The sequence below is a fragment of the Dipodomys spectabilis genome, unplaced genomic scaffold, assembly GCF_019054845.1.
Source record: "Dipodomys spectabilis isolate Male_0828 unplaced genomic scaffold, ASM1905484v1 ptg000370l, whole genome shotgun sequence".
Taxonomy (NCBI): Eukaryota; Metazoa; Chordata; class Mammalia; order Rodentia; family Heteromyidae; genus Dipodomys; species Dipodomys spectabilis.
The window spans coordinates 1,085,861-1,103,356 of NW_024871047.1; the positions used below are offsets into that span (position 1 = coordinate 1,085,861).

At 38.9% G+C, this 17,496-nt stretch overlaps 1 protein-coding gene across 3 annotated transcripts in view; it reads right to left on the minus strand.

Annotated features, from left to right (window-relative positions):
• LOC122096363 (vascular endothelial growth factor receptor kdr-like) overlaps window positions 1-17,496 on the minus strand; it is a 179,940-nt gene that overhangs the window by 25,842 nt on the left and 136,602 nt on the right. For all 3 annotated transcript variants that reach the window (XM_042666894.1, XM_042666892.1, XM_042666893.1), the window contains exons 23-26: window positions 15,965-16,062; window positions 14,093-14,215; window positions 13,877-13,988; window positions 926-1,025 (exon numbers count right to left, since the gene is read on the minus strand). In XM_042666894.1, coding sequence (XP_042522828.1) covers window positions 926-1,025; window positions 13,877-13,988; window positions 14,093-14,215; window positions 15,965-16,062 — 433 coding nt within the window. The remainder of the gene's footprint in view (window positions 1-925; window positions 1,026-13,876; window positions 13,989-14,092; window positions 14,216-15,964; window positions 16,063-17,496) is intronic.

Sequence of the window (17,496 nt, forward strand, 5' to 3'; positions counted from 1 at the left end):
ATGGTGTAAACAGTGAAACTGTTGCTTTGGATACTCTTGGGCTTTTGAGGTCTTTCTATGACCTAGAAGCTCACAGAATTTGGTCTACAAATAAATACCATTACACATCCTTGAGGAAATAGCGTCAAATTCCACTCTTTTAAGATACTTTAGTACCAACATTGGAATAAAAGTTGCTATTTTCCTATCGTTTTTTTGTTGTTGTTGGTTATGGGGCTTGAACTCTGGGCTTGGGCATTGTTCCTGCACTCTTCAGCTCTAGGCTATTGCTCTACCACTTGAGCTACAGTGCCACTTTTGGTTTTCTGTTGTTGATTGAAGATAAGAGTCTCAGGGACATTCCTGCCCAGGCTGGCTTTGAACTGTGATCCTCAGATCTCAGCCTCCTCAGTAGCTAGGATTATAGGCATGTGCCACCAGCACTGGGCAATAATTGGTATTTTCTAAAAGTTATGACTAGTAAACCATCAACCAACTTGTAGATGCCAATTCATGTTCAAATTACTATCCAACAAACTAATTGAAAATCTTTTATTTGCACATTTTGGTGTGGTGATGGCACTTCCAATCTCTTTTTAGTACCTCCTCACATCATGCAAATTTATTCATTAAACAAAATCAGAGATTCCAAGAACTTAGCACCAGATTGGCACAATACAGGCTATTTACTCAGTAGCCTGTGACTTAAAAGGCCCTTGACAGTGCCCTGGTTACATGTAATATTTAGAGAAATAGTCTTTGTGAACATACCTATGAAATATTAATCTTCCATTTAGTAGGCTATTTTAAAATTATGATGATATGCTTTAAGGAAGCAAAAGAAATACATTAATGTATTTGTGGTCTACAATCTGTGATGCTTACTTTGTTCCTTTCATCCCAAATTACTTTACTCTGGTAACCCCTGACTTGAAGGAAAACTTACATTTCAGCAGTGGAATACTCAGGTGATCTCATTCTTGTTCCCTGCTTAAGCTGATGGCAGAAGTCCTCATCTATTTGAACTCCTGGATATGGTGAAGCCCCTGACATGCAATAAAAAAACAAATTTACTTCTGTGGGATAAACAACCTATTAAAACCTTATGAATAGTGACCTCCTAAGAGGAATCAGAGGATGAGCAAACAAATCCAATGTTACATAGAGAAAGATGGGGAAACTTTTTTTCTGCTGAGGTCCATTTGGGTATACAAAATTATCAATATAAGTAGGTGGACTGTAGGCAGGCTACAAGAAACATGTGTCTGTCCTACCAGGTAAATAATTTCCCAGGCCCTATATGAGGAACTGCAACTTCACTACTCCTGAATAGGACAAGATTTCCATCCAATTTGCCAGTTCTGGCTGATATCTCACAGTTCAGAACCCTGACCAAAAAAAAAAAAAACCATGTCCAAATTGCATTGATATGGCTGATAAGAAATTTCAGTTACTACTAGTGAGCTTCCATTGCTATAGTCTTTTGTTTAATACAAACATTTCTTTTTTTTTTTTTGGTCCGGTGGTGGGGCTTGAACTCTGGGCCTGGGTGCTGTCCCTCAGCTCTTCAGCTCAAGACGAGCGCTCTACCACTTGAGCTACAGCGCCACTTCCGGTTTTCTGGTGGTTTATTGGAGATAGGAGTCTCACGGTCTTTCCTGCCCGGGCTGGCTTTGAACCGCGATCCTCAGATCTCAGCCTCCTGAGTAGCTAGGATTACAGGCGTGAGCCACCAGCGCCCAACTTAATACAAACATTTCTATTATTCAAGTCTCCAAAGATCCTTGTTTATATAAAGTTTTTATATAAGGCTTTTATCAAACATCAAGTTCCTGTGACTAAGGCCTCAAGAACAACCAGAAAATAGAATTCAAGTCAGTGGTGAGATCTTCCTCCATTTGGGAGAATGTAGTATTGATAACATGGAAACTAAAAGACAAATGAAGCCTAAGAGTGAGTCTGAAATTGAGGAAATAAAATTTTTTTACAAGATGTTTTATAGGTGATTAATGAAAGTACATTATCAAAGTATGAGTATGTTGAACATTTCCTTAAGTTGGGGCATGGATAAGCTAGTATAACAAAAAGTACATGACTCATCTGATTGATTTTATTCAGTAAATCTTGAAACTAAAAACATTTTTCTAGATCTTTGAGATTCAAGATGGTTTCAATAGTGCCAAAGCTTCATTTAAACAAAGATTTGGTTTTCCCATAGAAATAGTGTAAATAATTTATATGCCACCTAAATTTCCAAAGGTATTTCTACTAGCTAACGTTGAAAAATATAAATTATGTTAGAGAGAAAAAAGGCAAATAAAGATAAAATCAGGAGCAACACTAATTACACATCACAGAGACGATCAAATCAAATGAACCTGATGATTTTACCTTTCTAGATTTCTGAAAGTCAGACAAACAGTAGAAACCCATTCAGCTAACTAATTCGAGGTTATAGAATGAGATCTGCATATCCTTGGGATTGTCAGTACTTGAAGCCTGAATAACTCCTATGGAATAAAAATTATTTTCTAAAGCCTGAAAACTGATGTAATTTATATAATACAGGTTCTTTTCAAATTTCCTGAATTCAAAATAATTTTTAGTCATGGGTCTTTCTTCAACCAAGATATGCAGAAGGTGTAATCTTAAGTGTTTTGGTATTAAAAAATTGTAAAGTTCCTTTCCATAGTTACAGTCTTTAAGTAGTGAGATTAGAATAGTATATAAGGTTTCCTGAGTAAACTTGTTGGAATCTGTGAAACCTACGAAGGCAGAATACCCAGTTTCCTATTTGCCCTGTGGAAAAGGTTATGAGTCTCTGCAAGAGGTATAGGTAGCATTATCTTTCATATGTACATTGTCTCAATCCAAAGAGCAATAAGACTTCCTTTGTATAGGAACATACTACATATTCAGGTTAACTGTAGACAGCTGTATGTCTTTGATCTAAATGTTAATCACAGACTTTTCCCCCAAAGATCTATATCCTAGATTATAATGTTGGTTAGGGATAAAAAAAAAAAACTTTAAAAAAATGCCTGGACACCAGTGATTCACGCTTATAATCCTAGCTCTTCAGGAGGTTGAGATCTGAGGGTCATAGGTTTGAAGCCAGCTCAGGCCGAAAAATCTTTAAGACACTTACCTATTAACCTACAAAAAGCCAGAAGTGGAAATGTGGCTCAAATGATAAGTGTCAGCCTTGAAAAAGTTCGGGGATACTACTCAGACCCTGAGTTCAATCCCTAGGAAGACCAGCACAAAAATAGCTTAAAAATCTATTCAGAAGCTAACCACCCTGTACTTTGTTGTGCCTATTGCTTTGTCTCCTAGAGCTCTCTACCCCTTATTTTTCCTATAATCCACACCACACACAAACTTTATTTTATCTTTTTTTTTGGCACACACAAACTTTATTTTATCTTTTTTTTTTTTGGCACTTGTGGGGCTTGAACTCTGGGCCTGGGCGCTGTCCCTGAGCTCTTCAGCTCAAGGTGAGCGCTCTACCACTTGAGCTACAGCGCCACTTCCGGTTTTCTAGTGGTTTATTGGAGATAAGAGTCTCACGGTTTCTCCTGCCCATGCTGGCTTTGAACCGGGATCCTCAGATCTCAGACTCCTGAGTAGCTAGGATTACAGGCGTGAGCCACCGTCGCCTGGCTATTTTATCTTTCAAGGTCTAAATTTTACTTGCTTATTCGTTACAGGGAGTTCCTAGACATCTTTTTTCCCACAGAAGTAGAAATTCATCTCATTTTTCTGTGGTTTTGTTTGTATTTAGTCCAGACTTTCATTATAGGGCTTGTCAACTACAGTTTGGCATGCATTAGGATTAACTAGGTGCTAATCTCTTCTCAAAATACTTGTTAGTCAAGGAGATTAAGGGGAGTGTCATCTAGTAAGTGTCTTCAATGCTAAAGACACCCAACAAATATTTGTAGAATTGGAAATACAATGTGATATACTTCTTACCAATTCCACTTGCACTTACTTCTTCTTTATTCCACTTTAAAAAACAGTAAGTGACATGATTTAAGAGGGTTAAACAAATAGAAACCATGGTTGTGTGTGTGCATGTGCATGTACATGCATGCATGGGCCAGTTCTAGAGCTGGTTTGGGGAAAGTGCATGCTATGTTACTTTGACTTTTTTGTGTGTGCTGGTCCTAGGGCTTGAACTCAGGACCTGAGCTCTGTTCCTTAGCTTTTTTGCTTAATACTGGCACTATACCAGTTGAACCACACCTCCATTTATGGTTTGTTGCAGGTTAATTGGAGCTAAGAGGCTCTCCCACTTTTCTGCCTGGGTTGCTTTTGAAGTTTGATCTTCAGATCTCAGCCTCCTGAGTAGCTAAGATTATGGGTGTGAGCCACAGGCACCAAGCACCTTGACATTTTATGAATCTTTTTGCCATGCATTGTTGTCTATGTATTTAACACATAAGTCATTTTTCCACACTGTATAGGATAATTTCATTGGGAAACACTTTCCCTTGCTAGTGAATAGGAGGGCTCTTGTTGCAAGGATCAAAGTAGTTATGCTTCCAGGTTACTCTTCATGAATTTTTACTAGCAGAGGTCAACTTGGCAGAGTCTACATATTTTTAACAGCCAAAGATGTTTACAAAAAATAGTAAATTGTACAAGCTGCCAGAGTACTCCCCCTGGTTTCTTTCTCTCACTAAGGCTATTGTGACTGAGGTCTTTCTCTTGTGCCATGTCTGGTTGGAAGGTATGCCACTGAAACAGAGGCATTAGGCATAGAGCAGGGTCTGGAATAAAAATATGTACATATAGAAGGAAGGACCATGACTAGAGGGTATAAGGCAAGTTGCCAAGGTTCATGAGTGCCTGCTACTATGTGGGTAATGGTATGTGTGTCAGAACAGTTGAATAGCTAAAATGCAGAATTTTGACACATCCAGATACATAATAGTTTTTGGGCCTAGTGGACCTAGCCTATGGAATATGAGCACACAGAAAGAGAAACCTTGGTTCCAAGACCCATGGTACAGACTGGCCTGTTGTATGAAGCATGAGAAGACACATGGTGCAACCATAAAGCCAGGTTCTGAAATGGACACAAAAAAGATAATGAGTGAAGTAATACAGGCTTGGAGAGATAAAAGTGTTTTCTCTCATATGTGGAAATTAGACCTAAAACATATAAACAAAAAAGAACATGGGCACTGGTGGATCATGCCTGTAATCCTAGCTATTCATGGTTTTGAAGCTAGCCTAGGCAGGCAAATCCATGAGACTCTTACATCCAATAAATTATTCAAAAAGGCTGGAAGTAGAGCTCTGGCTCAAGTGGTAGAAAGGCAGCCTTGAGCAAAAAAAGCTTAGGGGACTATCCAGGCCTTGAGTTCAAGCCCCAGTACCAGGAAAAAAAACAGAGCTACATATATACATCCAAGATCAAACTGACTAAAGGAGAGTGTAGGAGCTTAAGGACAGTACCCAAGCACAGAGTTCAAGCCCCATGACTGGCAAAGAAAAGGTACATTAATTTTTTATTTGTACATTCACTTTGGAAATGAACTATTTCACTATGGTTGTGGTTCAAGTGTTTAGAGAAAGGACCCACAAGTCAGTTATTGAGAGTCCAGGGACTGAGGCAAGGCTACCTGAAGCAGTAGTGGCTTTCATGTTTTAAGCATGGGAGTACACAGTTTTGTCAGAGCCACAATCTTGAACATGGGGATGCACAGAGTGGCCAAGTCCATAGAATCTAAGCTGCATTTGCTGTTGGAAGAGGTGGCACTCCCTGTACCAGAGTGGTATAACAGTGGATTATTCTGAAGCTCTAGCAGCCTCTCCTTTTCTGTGAGAATTGTGCAAAGGTAACTGTTGGTTAGCTTACAATGAAAGATATCATAGTCCTAGCCAGGCATTGGTGGTTCACTCCTGTAATCCTACATACTCTGGAGGCTAAGATCTGGAGGATCTCTTGTTTGAAGCCAGCCTGGGCAAGAAAGTCTACAAGACTCACTCTCCAAAATAACTAGCAAAAAAGCCAGGCTGGAGGCATGGCTCAAATATTAAGGATATCAAGTGGGAGCAAGAAAGCTGAATGAGTACAAGGCTCTGAATTCAAGCAAAAAACGAAACAGAAGGGGGAGTAAGAAGGTGGGGGAAAGGAGAAAAGGAGAAAGGGAGAGGGAAAGGAAGAATGAGAGATTCTTTTTTAGAGCAGGCCACTGAAAACAAGAGTGGTGATTAATGCCTTTTTATTCCTAAACCACTTCTGGATTTCTCAGATATTCTAGTCATCTTATCAAACATTTTGTGAAGTTATTCACCATTGTTTTTGTTGCATTGTGTTTTAATTAGATACTTGATCCATTCCAAGGCTTCTTCCATTCTTGGATAACTATCTCTTTCTTGGGGAATGGGAGAATAAAAGCTCATATCTTTCGATCATCCTGACTTCTGGGGAATTTAAATTAATCCTAAATTTTGGTATCGGTGCTGAGGTAATTATATGTATTGAACCATTTTTGCAGGAGCACATATATGGATATAACAATCTTTCTTACAAGCACATTGGAAGGAACCCTGTCTAAAAAGAGAAATAAACTTAGTGCTTTGGGATAACACTATTTTTGGGTAGTGTTTAGGTTTGAACTTAGGGTCATGCACTTGCTAGGCAAACACTCTACCACTTAAGTCATGTCCCTGCCTCTTTTTGGTTTAGTTTGCAAATAGGATCATGCACTTTTTGCTTGGTTTGACTTTGGGTTGTGATCCCTATGACTCCCCCATCACTGAGATTGCATTTGCCACCATACCTGACATTGTTTAAGATGGAGTCCTACTAACATTTTTTGCCTAGATAGCCTTGAACCACAATCCTATCTCCATCTGCTGTGTAACTATCTAGGATCACAGGCATGAGCCAATGCACTTGGCCAGGATAAAGTTCTTAATTCTGGGATAATTCAAGGACTACAACCACCTCAGTGTCTACATTACTTCAGTGTTCATTCTATGAAGGAAAGGATTCATTTAGGTTTTTTTTTTTTTGGGGGGGGGGGGTCCGGTCATAGGGCCTGAACTCTGGGCCTGGGCACTGTCCCTCAGCTCTTCAGCTCAAGGCTAGCGCTCTACCACTTGAGCCACAGCACCACTTCTGACTTTTTTCTTTTTGCTTATGTGGTGCTGAGGAATCAAACCCAGGGCCTCAGGCATGCAAGGCAAGCGCTCTACCACTGAGCTACCTTCCCAGCCCAATTCATTTAGTTTTTGACCTTTTAAAATAATATTTTGTTATAATTAAGTAGCTGTACAAAGGAATTACCATTTAACAAATCAGTTTATAAGTACAATGCATCTTGATCAATATAACTCCTTCCATCAGTCTCCTTCATCCCTCTCAACCCAACCTGTCCCTTTAATTTTCCTAGTTTCATAGGATATACATGAATATTACAACTGCATTCTCATCTCCTTCCTCTCTTAATTCATCTACACTGCTCCTCTTAACCTTCTTATACCATTCAAGTGCTAATTTCCTCGTATTTATTTTGGCAGACCATGAGTTTGTTTTTCTAAGAAATTACAGCATTTGAATTCTTCCCTGAAAATACCATACTTCAGTTAATTCATGTGTATACACTTGAATACAACACAATGTGTGTTTACTTGTATATTTAAAAATTAGATCTAGCTGCCACATATAAGAGGAAACATGCCTATAGCCATCTAATCTTCGATAAGGGAGCTAAAACAATACAATGGAAGAAAGACAGCCTCTTCAGTAAATGGTGCTGGCAAAATTGGTTAACTACATGTAGGAAACTAAAGCTAGATCCTTATATATCACCCTGCACCAGAATCAACTCCAAATGGATCAAAGACCTTGAACTCAAAGCAGACACTCTAAAAACATTACAGGATGGAATAGGAGAAACCCTAGGTCTCCTTGGCTCAGGCCGAAATTTTCTGAATAGAGACCCGGAAACACAACAAATCAAAGAAAGGTTGGACAAATGGGATTGCATAAAGTTGCAGAGCTTCTGCAGGGCAAATGACATAGCTAGCAAGATCAATAGAAAGCCACGGATTGGGAGAAGATCTTTACTAGCCATACAACGGACAAGGGTCTCATATCTAAAATATACTTGGAACTCAAAAAATTAAACCCCCCAACAACAAATCCTCAAAGAAACAACTGCCCAATAAATAAGTGGGTGAAAGACTTAAAGAGAAACTTCTCTGAAGAAGAAAGAAGGATGGCCAATAGACACATGAAGAAATGTTCAACATCCCTAGCCATAAAAGAAATGCAAATCAAAACAACATTGAGATATCACCTCACTCCAGTTAGAACGGCAAAAATCAAGAACTCTAACAACAACAGATGCTGGAGGGGATGTGGACAGAAAGGAACCTTACTTCATTGTTGGTGGGAATGTAAACTTGTTCAACCACTTTGGAAAGCAGTATGGAGGTTCCTCAAAAGACTTCACATAGAACTCCCCTATGACCCAGCAATCCCACTTTTGGGCATTTACCCAAATGTTTACAAACAAGAACACACTAAAGCTACCAGCACAACTATGTTTATTGCAGCATTATTTACCATAGCTAAGATATGGAACCAACCCAGATGCCCCTCAGTAGATGAATGGATCAAGAAAATGTGGTATATATACACAATGGAATTCTATGCCTCCATCAGAAAGAATGACATTGCCCCATTTGTTAGGAAATGGAAAGGCTTGGAAAAAATTATATTAAGTGAAGTAAGCCAGGCCCAAAGAAACATAGGTCCCATGGTTTCCCTTTTTGCAATATCTAGTATATGTATGAGTCAAGCGGAAAAGGTCAGATAATGTGATGTTAGGAAAACGAACCCTTAAATATGTATTTTAATGTTTTTTTTTTCTTTCATGCATGTGTTTCTAACGCATTTATAAGATTATTTCTTTGTTGCTTTGTATGTCCCTCCCCCACAGTGTAACCCCCGCTTTCACTATATTTGATGTCAGTATAACTTGTGGAGGAGATGGGGACAAACAAGTCGTTTAAGGATTCAGGTGGACCTGTTGCAACAATGAGAAGTACAAAATGTCATGTCAAAAATGAGCTTTACAATGTCGGTGTGGGGGGGGAAGGATTGGGCGGGGGGGAGGGGGGAGGCTTGGAAGGGAGGTGAAGGGTAAACAAAGGAGGAGGCTGCAATGCTTGGTAAGAAATGTATGCATTATCCTGCCCATGTAATTGTAACCCCTCTGTACAGTATGTTCTCAAATAAAATAAAATAAAATTTAAAAAAAAAAAAAAAAAAAAAAAGAGGAAACATGCACCTTTGGTCTGTTTTCCAGGTCCATCCATTTTTTTTACAAATAACATGAATTGGAGGGGCTGGGAAGGTAGCTCAGTGGTAGAGTGCTAGCCTTGCATGCATGAGGCCCTGGGTTTGATTCCCCAGCACCACATAAGAAAAAAGAAAAAAGCCGGAAGTGGTGCTGTGGCTCAAGTGGTAGAGCGCTAGCCTTGAGCTGAAGAGCTGAGGGACAGCACCCAAGCCCAGAGTTCAGGCCCCATGACCGGACCCAAAAAAAAAAACAAATAACATGAATTGGAAAAGAGTGTGGGAAGGGGTGGCATTGTATAAAAAGAAAATGTACTCTTTACCTAATTTATGTAACTATAACCCTTCTGTGCATTTTTACAATAACAAGAAAAAAAGAAAAAATGATGCAATATAATTCTTCCTAATGGATGAATAAAATCCCATCTTTATCTTTTTCTCCACTGAGAACATCTAGGCTGTTTCCATATCTTCAGTATGATAAATAATGCAGAAAAGACACTTAAAGCCCTTGGCTTATATACGGGTTTCATAGGGTATTAGTGCTCCCACTTCTCTGTTTTGTTTCTTGGAGTTCAACTGGGAAGGCACTCAGAAATTGCTGAGGTTCCAGAGAAACCAACAGATGTAGCTCATGTTGGTGGCAGATCTTGGTATCATCCACATGATGATGGTTTTACAAGCATATAAATGCAAAAGTTATGGAGGCTTCCACTGAGGTTTTGAAGGAAAGCCTGGGAAGCAAGGCTGTATATGGCCATCAGAGTCCCTGTATACAACCCAAAGGATAGTGATGTATGAAGGTTTGAGAATGAAGCTGAAACTGCACCAGAAATCCCTAGAAATTGAAAATGATAGAAATCTGGAGATAACTGCTAAAGAAGGTTGCAGGCAATGAGTAGAGTCCAGCCATATGGGCTATGACTGACAATGCTGTATTAGTAAGGTTGCCTAAACCCTTTGAGGGTTACATCATGCTACCATATGCCCCAGATGACAGACATCAGGCTATAGGAATGTTTTCCTTGCTGAGTCACATCATTCTGTGTAATGTCCCTCTTCTTTCCCTTTTATAACAGGATTTACTCAGTGCCATTATATCTTGGAAGTATATAACCTTGTTTGTTTTTTTCTTCTTCTTTTTTTTTTTTGTTAGTCGTGGGGATTGAACACTGGGCCCGGGTGCTATCCCTCAGCTCTTCAGCTCAAGGTGAGCACTCTACCACTTCAGCTACAGCACCACATCCAGTTTTCTGGTGGTTTTTATTGGAGATAAGCGTCTCATGGAGTTTCTTGCCTGGGCTGGCTTTGAACCGTGATCCTCAGATCTCAGCCTCCTGAGTAGCTAGGATTACAGGCATGAGCCAGTGGCACCTGGCATAACCTTGTTTTTTTTTTAGTTTATTGATATTACAAGTTTACTTTGCATCTCAGAGGAAATTCTGGACTTAAATTTATGAGTAATACTAGAACTGTTACGATTACAAGGTAGATTAGATGTATTTTGCATTGTGAGTAGGCCATGAACCTTTTGGGACTGGGGTGCAGTGTTATGGTTTGGTTCTTAACTGTTCCCCAGAAGCTTTACTCAATTGTGCTAAGGAGCTGTCCATTGCTATCACAAAATACCTGAGATGAAAATCAAGTTATAAAAAGTAAAGACTTCTTTTGCTTTATTATTTCAGAAGTTGCTTGGCCCCCATCACTTTGAGTTGCAGCTAGACAGAGCATCATGGCAGGAAAATTGATATTGCAGGAAAGCTTCTCACATCAAGCTGTCAAGAAACAAAGAAAAGCCAGGCACCAGTGGCTCATGCCTGTAATCCTGGCTACTCAGAAGGCTGAGATTTGATGATCGTGGTTCAAAGCCAGCCCAAGCAGGAATGTCTGTGAGATTTATTTCCATAAACCACCAGAAAACCAGAAGTGGCTCTGGGGCTCAAGTGATAGAGCACTCACCTTGAGCTGAAGAGCTGAGGGACAGCGCCCAGGCCCCATGACCAAAAAGAAAAAAAAAAAAAAAAAGAAAAAAGGAAAGAAAAAAAGAAAAAGAAAAGAAAGAAAGAAAGAAACAAAGAGAGGAGAAGGAGCCAAGGTCCTAATATACCCTTCAAGTGCATTTTCCCCCTGACTTCTTTCCTCCAACTAGGCCCCATATTAACATTTCTGCCACACAAAATCCCAACAGTCCTATAGCTGAGAAGATTCATTTACAGGAAAGAACTTTGAATCTAATATATTGATATTTGAGTCCCACATAGCTGTATTTTTTGTATGACCTTGTGTATAATATTTCTCTGATCCACAGTTTGTCCAAAAATAAATAATACCTATATTATCTCACAGGAAGCTGGAATGAATAAGATAGTAATATATCTTTAGTAATTTTCAAATAATAATGCATATCACCTACATTATTATATAGTTACTAAAAGTGCTGTATCTCTTGGAAGGAAATTTCTGTGGAAGTCCAGTGTCTTACAATTAAATGGTAATATGTGATGTAATTATGTTTAATTGATCTGGTTTCTATGCTTCCAACTTTCTCAATTTTTTATGTGTGTGCCAGTCCTGGGGCTTAAACTGAGGGCCTGGATGTTGTCTTTGAGCTTCTTTATGCTCAAGGCCAGTTAGCACTCCACCACTTGAGCCACAGTGCCACTTCTGAATTTTGGGGGGTGGTTAATTGAAGATCAGAGTTTTATGGACTTTCCTGCCTGGGGTAGCTTTGAACTGTGATCTCAGATCTCAACCTTTTGAGTAGTAAGGATTACAGGTGTGAGCAACTAGTGCCTAGCTTATCTCAACTTTTAAAAGTATGATCTTCTCATAGAAGTAACCATGCAAACCTAAGAACTCTAGCAACAAAATATGAGGTGATGACTTTGGACACAGCATGATCAGGGTAATGTTGACATCCCACTACAAGTAAATATGTCAAGAAAAAGTTGGAAGGAAGAAGAGAAGGTGAAATTAAAACATAAGACAGGAGAGGGTAGTCGTGAGAGTAATGACATATTTTAAGAGTTACTGGGTCAGAGAAATATGTAAAGCATTTCATAGACTTTCCTCAAAATGACTAAAACAAATTAATATTCACCTACCCAACAACATTTATTTTATTTATTTAGTGTTACTGAAAGCAGTACAAATTCTGTGGAACCTAGTAAAAAGAAGATGGCATATGGTCAAATTCTAAACTATATACTCTGAAAAGTTACTTAGCCTCTTTTCCATCTCCTTGCCAAGAGCACCCTTCCAAAACAGTTATGTTTGTAAAATGGATTATGTGCCATTGTGCATTTTTCAGCAAAGATACAATATTGAGAGGTCTATTCACAAATTCAAATTTTCTCATACATTGTATCTCATATTGACATTGTCCCAGTGTATCACTTACACATGTTGTTGTTGTTTTGGCATTACTGAAATTTGAACTTGGGGTTTCATTTGTTAGGGAGGCACTTCATCACATGAGCCACATTTCCAATCCTGTGTTGCTTTAGTTACATTTCATGTAGATGCCCATTTTTTGCCTAGGACTGGTTTAACTCCAAGATTCACTTACCTACTGCTTCCTACAGAGCTGTAATCAAAAGCAGGAATCACTGTGCTGGCCTCTATTTTGGCTTTTTATCACATATGACTTAGGTAAAAACTGAATTGTGTCTTTTTCTTTTTTGTGAAAACATCTTTTCTTTACCTATCTCTAAAATCATCTGAGACTAGACTGAGGGCAATTCTGTAGGAGGACCAAAGTAATTTCCTTGGGCAAAAAGAATATCTTTCATCATTTCATAACTTAGTGATCCAAACCTTTGAAACTTCTTTTCTATTCAGTAACACAAAACTAAGAAAATTGTTTCTGAATTAGCTAGATGCATTCAATTTCCCCAAAAGGCATATATGAATAATTTTAAGAAATTAAAAAATCTCCCTTGTACCATAGAAAGTTTTGGATTTAGAGTCATGGAAGGAGGCTCTTGTGTAACGTCTATAGTACTTCAGAGTTTTCTTAAAAGTGTGAGGCCATCTGTAGGCTGTGTGTGTGTGTGTGTGTGTGTATTATATATATAATATATTGTAAAGATACTGTACGGAAGAATTACAGTTATATGAGTAAGGTAATGAGTACATTTCCTATCAAGCATTGTTACCCCCTCCTTTGTTTGGTTGTGTGTTTAATGTTTTTCTTCCATTAACAATGTAAGCCAATACCAGTGGCTCATGCCTATAGTCTTAGCTACATAGGAGGCTGAGATCTGAGGAACATGGTTTGAAGCCAGGCACAGAAGGAAAGTCCATGATACTCTTGTCTCCCAATTAAGCACCAAAATGCCAGAAGTGGAGTTGAGGCTCAAGTGGTAGAGTACTAGCCTTGAATAAAAAAGCTCAGAGGTAGTGCCCAGGCCCTGAGTTCAAGCCCTCCTCACCCTCCAAACAAACAGAATTTTCTACCTAATTCTGTCTATGATCCTTTAAAAATCTGGGACTATGTGCAGTGATGACTGGTTTGCAACAGCAGCTGTGACTGACAGGGGAAAAGGAGTGGTCAGAAACATACTCACTTACCCAGAGAAAATATTTCCCAAAGCAAAACTCCAAAGGACCACACATCACTCTGGGTGGTATAAATCTTGTCAAAAATAGCTTCAGGAGCCATCCACTTAAGTGGGAGTCTTGCCTAGAAAACCAAAAATAGAGAGAACCATGAGAAGAGAGTCCATAACATTGACAAGGCCCAAGATCCTGGAATTGGTGCTATGTATCAGAGAAGCTTGAACTTACATCTCCTTTCCAAACATAATCAGGATCATTGTATATGTCCCTGGCCAAACCAAAGTCACAGATCTTCACAACATTGTTATCAGCTAGAAGGATGTTCCGAGCAGCTAAGTCTCGATGGATGCACTAAAGAAAGGGAAAAAAGATACTTCTGAGTGTTGTGAGGCCCTAGGAGGGTGCAGGTTAACAAATTTTCAGCCAAGGGACAGGCAACATTTAAGTGTGGAAGACAGAAGCAAAGTGTGGAAAAGGAATAGGAGATCAGAAAATGAATGGAAATGTGGAAAAAGTATACAACTCCAGATGAAAACTGTCTTACGTTAATATTTACCAAGATATAGATGATTAATCAATTCTAAAATTTGACTTGGGGGGGAGAGGGTAAAACCTCTACCACACTTGCATGATATCTCCCATTTAGCTACCTCCTATATGCTTTGATCTTGGATCCTGGGTAAATATATTACCTGAAATTTGAACATAAGTGTATCCTCTCATGCTGTATTATATGATTAGTATCCTCGGTTACAAATATATTTTCTTTCATTACACAACTGTAATGATCTCTCAGATGTTTTCTCTGCTTCTACTCTAGCCCCATGGACTATTCACCTGTTTGTTCACCCTGACAATCAAAAGTAAATTCCTAAAGTATCAACCTGAACCTGAGCATGTGGTATTTCTGGCTAACATTAATTCTGTGGCAACTGGAAATCATGAAACTTTGGCATTGTGCTCAGACTTTGCCAACATTTTGTCCACCTGCATCTCCTCCATTCAACTCCAGGAATCCTACACGTCTTAAAATTTGCATGTCTTAGCTGGGCACCAGTGGTTCATGTCTATAATTCTAGCCAATCAGGAGGCTGAGATCTGAGGATCATGGTTCAAAGCCAGCCTGGACAGGAAAGTCTGTGAGACTCTTTTTTTTTTAAGGACATAGACAAGGTGCTTTTTTTTTTTTTGGGGGGGGGGGGGTCCAGTCACGGGACCTGAACTCTGGGCCTGGGCACTGTTCCTCAGCTCTTCAGCTCAAGGCTAGCGCTCTACCACTTGAGTCACAGCACCACTTCCAGGTTTTTTCTTTTTTGCTTATGTGGTGCTGAGGAATCGAACCCAGGGACTCAGGCATGCAAGGCAAGTGCTCTACCACTGAGAAAACTTCCTAGCCCTCTGTGAGACTCTTATCTCCAATTAACTACCAAAAATTATCTGGAAGTGGCACTGGGATTCAAGTGGAAGAAGAGTTCTAACATTGAACAAAAAGCTCAGGGACAGTGCCTAGGCTGTAAGTTTAAGCCCCAGGACCAGCACAAAAATTGTCTTTATTATAATGTTCAAATATAATTTTATCTAAGAAACCTTCATAAATTCTCCAGGATTCCCCTTATATAGTTAGAAAACATTTATTTCATGTATCTGTTATAGGCTATAGCCTCTTGTGCTCAGTGTAATATTTTTCTTATTCACTAGACTCTGAGGAGAAAACTTGAATCTTTCCTATCTGTATCTCTAGTACTTACACAAAGAATATTCTATGCAATCAAGATACATTTGCTGAATGACTTTTCTTTCAATATATACTAATCACCACAACTCAGTAATGGGATTTAAATATTAAAACCATTGATTTGATTTGAGTCTGAAAAGTAAATTCCAACAATAGAAGACATTCAAGGTGAGTAGCTGTCTGTAAGGTAAATGCACATAAAATTTGCAAAGAACAACTAGAAAGGGAAAGAGATGGATAATGGTATAAGATATGGGGTAGGAATGCAGAAAAAAGTACTAGCTATCACAGACATCACTGTGATGGAAATTCACCAGCCTTGCTTTGCTAGTCAGTGGAAGTGAAAGAAGAATATGGATACTCACTTTTCTGGAAGCGAGGAACTCCATGCCCTTGGCTACTTGAAAGCTATAGCAGATCAGATCCTCCAAAGTGAGAGGGCACTTGTAGAGATCATCTGTGTCTAAAGAAGAACAAAGATTGAAGAAGAAAGTCAAGAGTAATGCCTCATAAGCCTGGAGAGCTAAAGACACCTGATTTCCACAAAATCTTGGAGAATAGAGGCAATTTTTTGACAAGAAGCTTTGTTTTTAAGATGTCATGTATGTTTTTAAAGTGATAATTATATACTTATAGGTATCAAGAACATTTACAAGGTTATCTCAAGAAAAAGTTAATAGCTCATACCTTGATTTTTCTGTGGTTACTGTATATTGCTTCCAGAAAGGATACATAGTTTATCAAGATTTCCTTGGCTTTTTGGGGTAGGAAACAGAAGATAGTGCTCATTTTGTTGGGCTTTGACTTAATCTTTCTAAAAATTGTACTATTTGGGTGCTTCATAAAGTCTATTATAATTCAGTTAATTCATTTGTAACTGTTTGCATACCACCCAATATGTTTAATAATAGATTTATGGGCACATTTTATCTGTCACTAAATGAGAAAAACCATGCAAGCTTTGTTTCTCTGAGTCTGGCTTACTTTGCTTAATGTAATTCTTTCCAAGTCTTTCCATTCCCTTATGATTGGTACAATATCATTCATCCTAATGGATGAGTAAAATTCCATTGTGTATTTAAGCCACATTTTCTTAATCCATTTGTCCAGAGGAGTAAAAAATTAAGGGGATAGTGGGGGATAATGCAGTCAAGAATTCATTCCCTATCATCCTCATTAGAGCTATGAGATTCAGGCATCAACCCTGAGGATTTGTCTTGTTTTGCCTGAGGTCTCTGCCTACTTATGTCTTCCAATGCTGCTTCTGATCTTTCCTGGGTGGTTATACTCCTTCCCAGGTGCCAGTGGCTCATGCCTGTAATTAGCTACTGATGAAGCTGAGATTTGAGGATTGTGGTTCAAAGCCAGCCTGGGCAGAAAAAGCCATAAGACTATTATCTCCAATTAACCACTAGAAAACTGGAAGTGGTGCTGTGGCTCAAAGTTGTAGAGTGCTAGCTTTGAGCAAAAAAGCTCAGGGACAGCACCCAGGCCCTGACTTCAAGCCCCATGACTACTCCCCCCAAAAATAATTTATTGTATATACCACAAAATTGAGAAATTCAAGGGAAGGGCTGGGATGAAGGGGGATGAGACTGTTGAAGTAGGTAACCCGGATCAAGATGCATTGTATTCATATTCTGCTTTATTAAATGATACTTTTCTTGTACAACTACTTAAAGATATTTTTTAAATGAATATGGTTTTTGGAAGCCAGAGTTTTACTGTTTTTTTAATGTCCATGATTCATGGTGACAACAGACTTTAAAATATTGCAATAACATGTGTGGCCGGCATTGATCTGTTCCACTCAATGTATCTTTCCCTCCTCTTTTTCTCAATAGATGTAAAGTTCACAGAAAGTACTTCTGAACTTCCTAAGGTGCATGCACTAGGG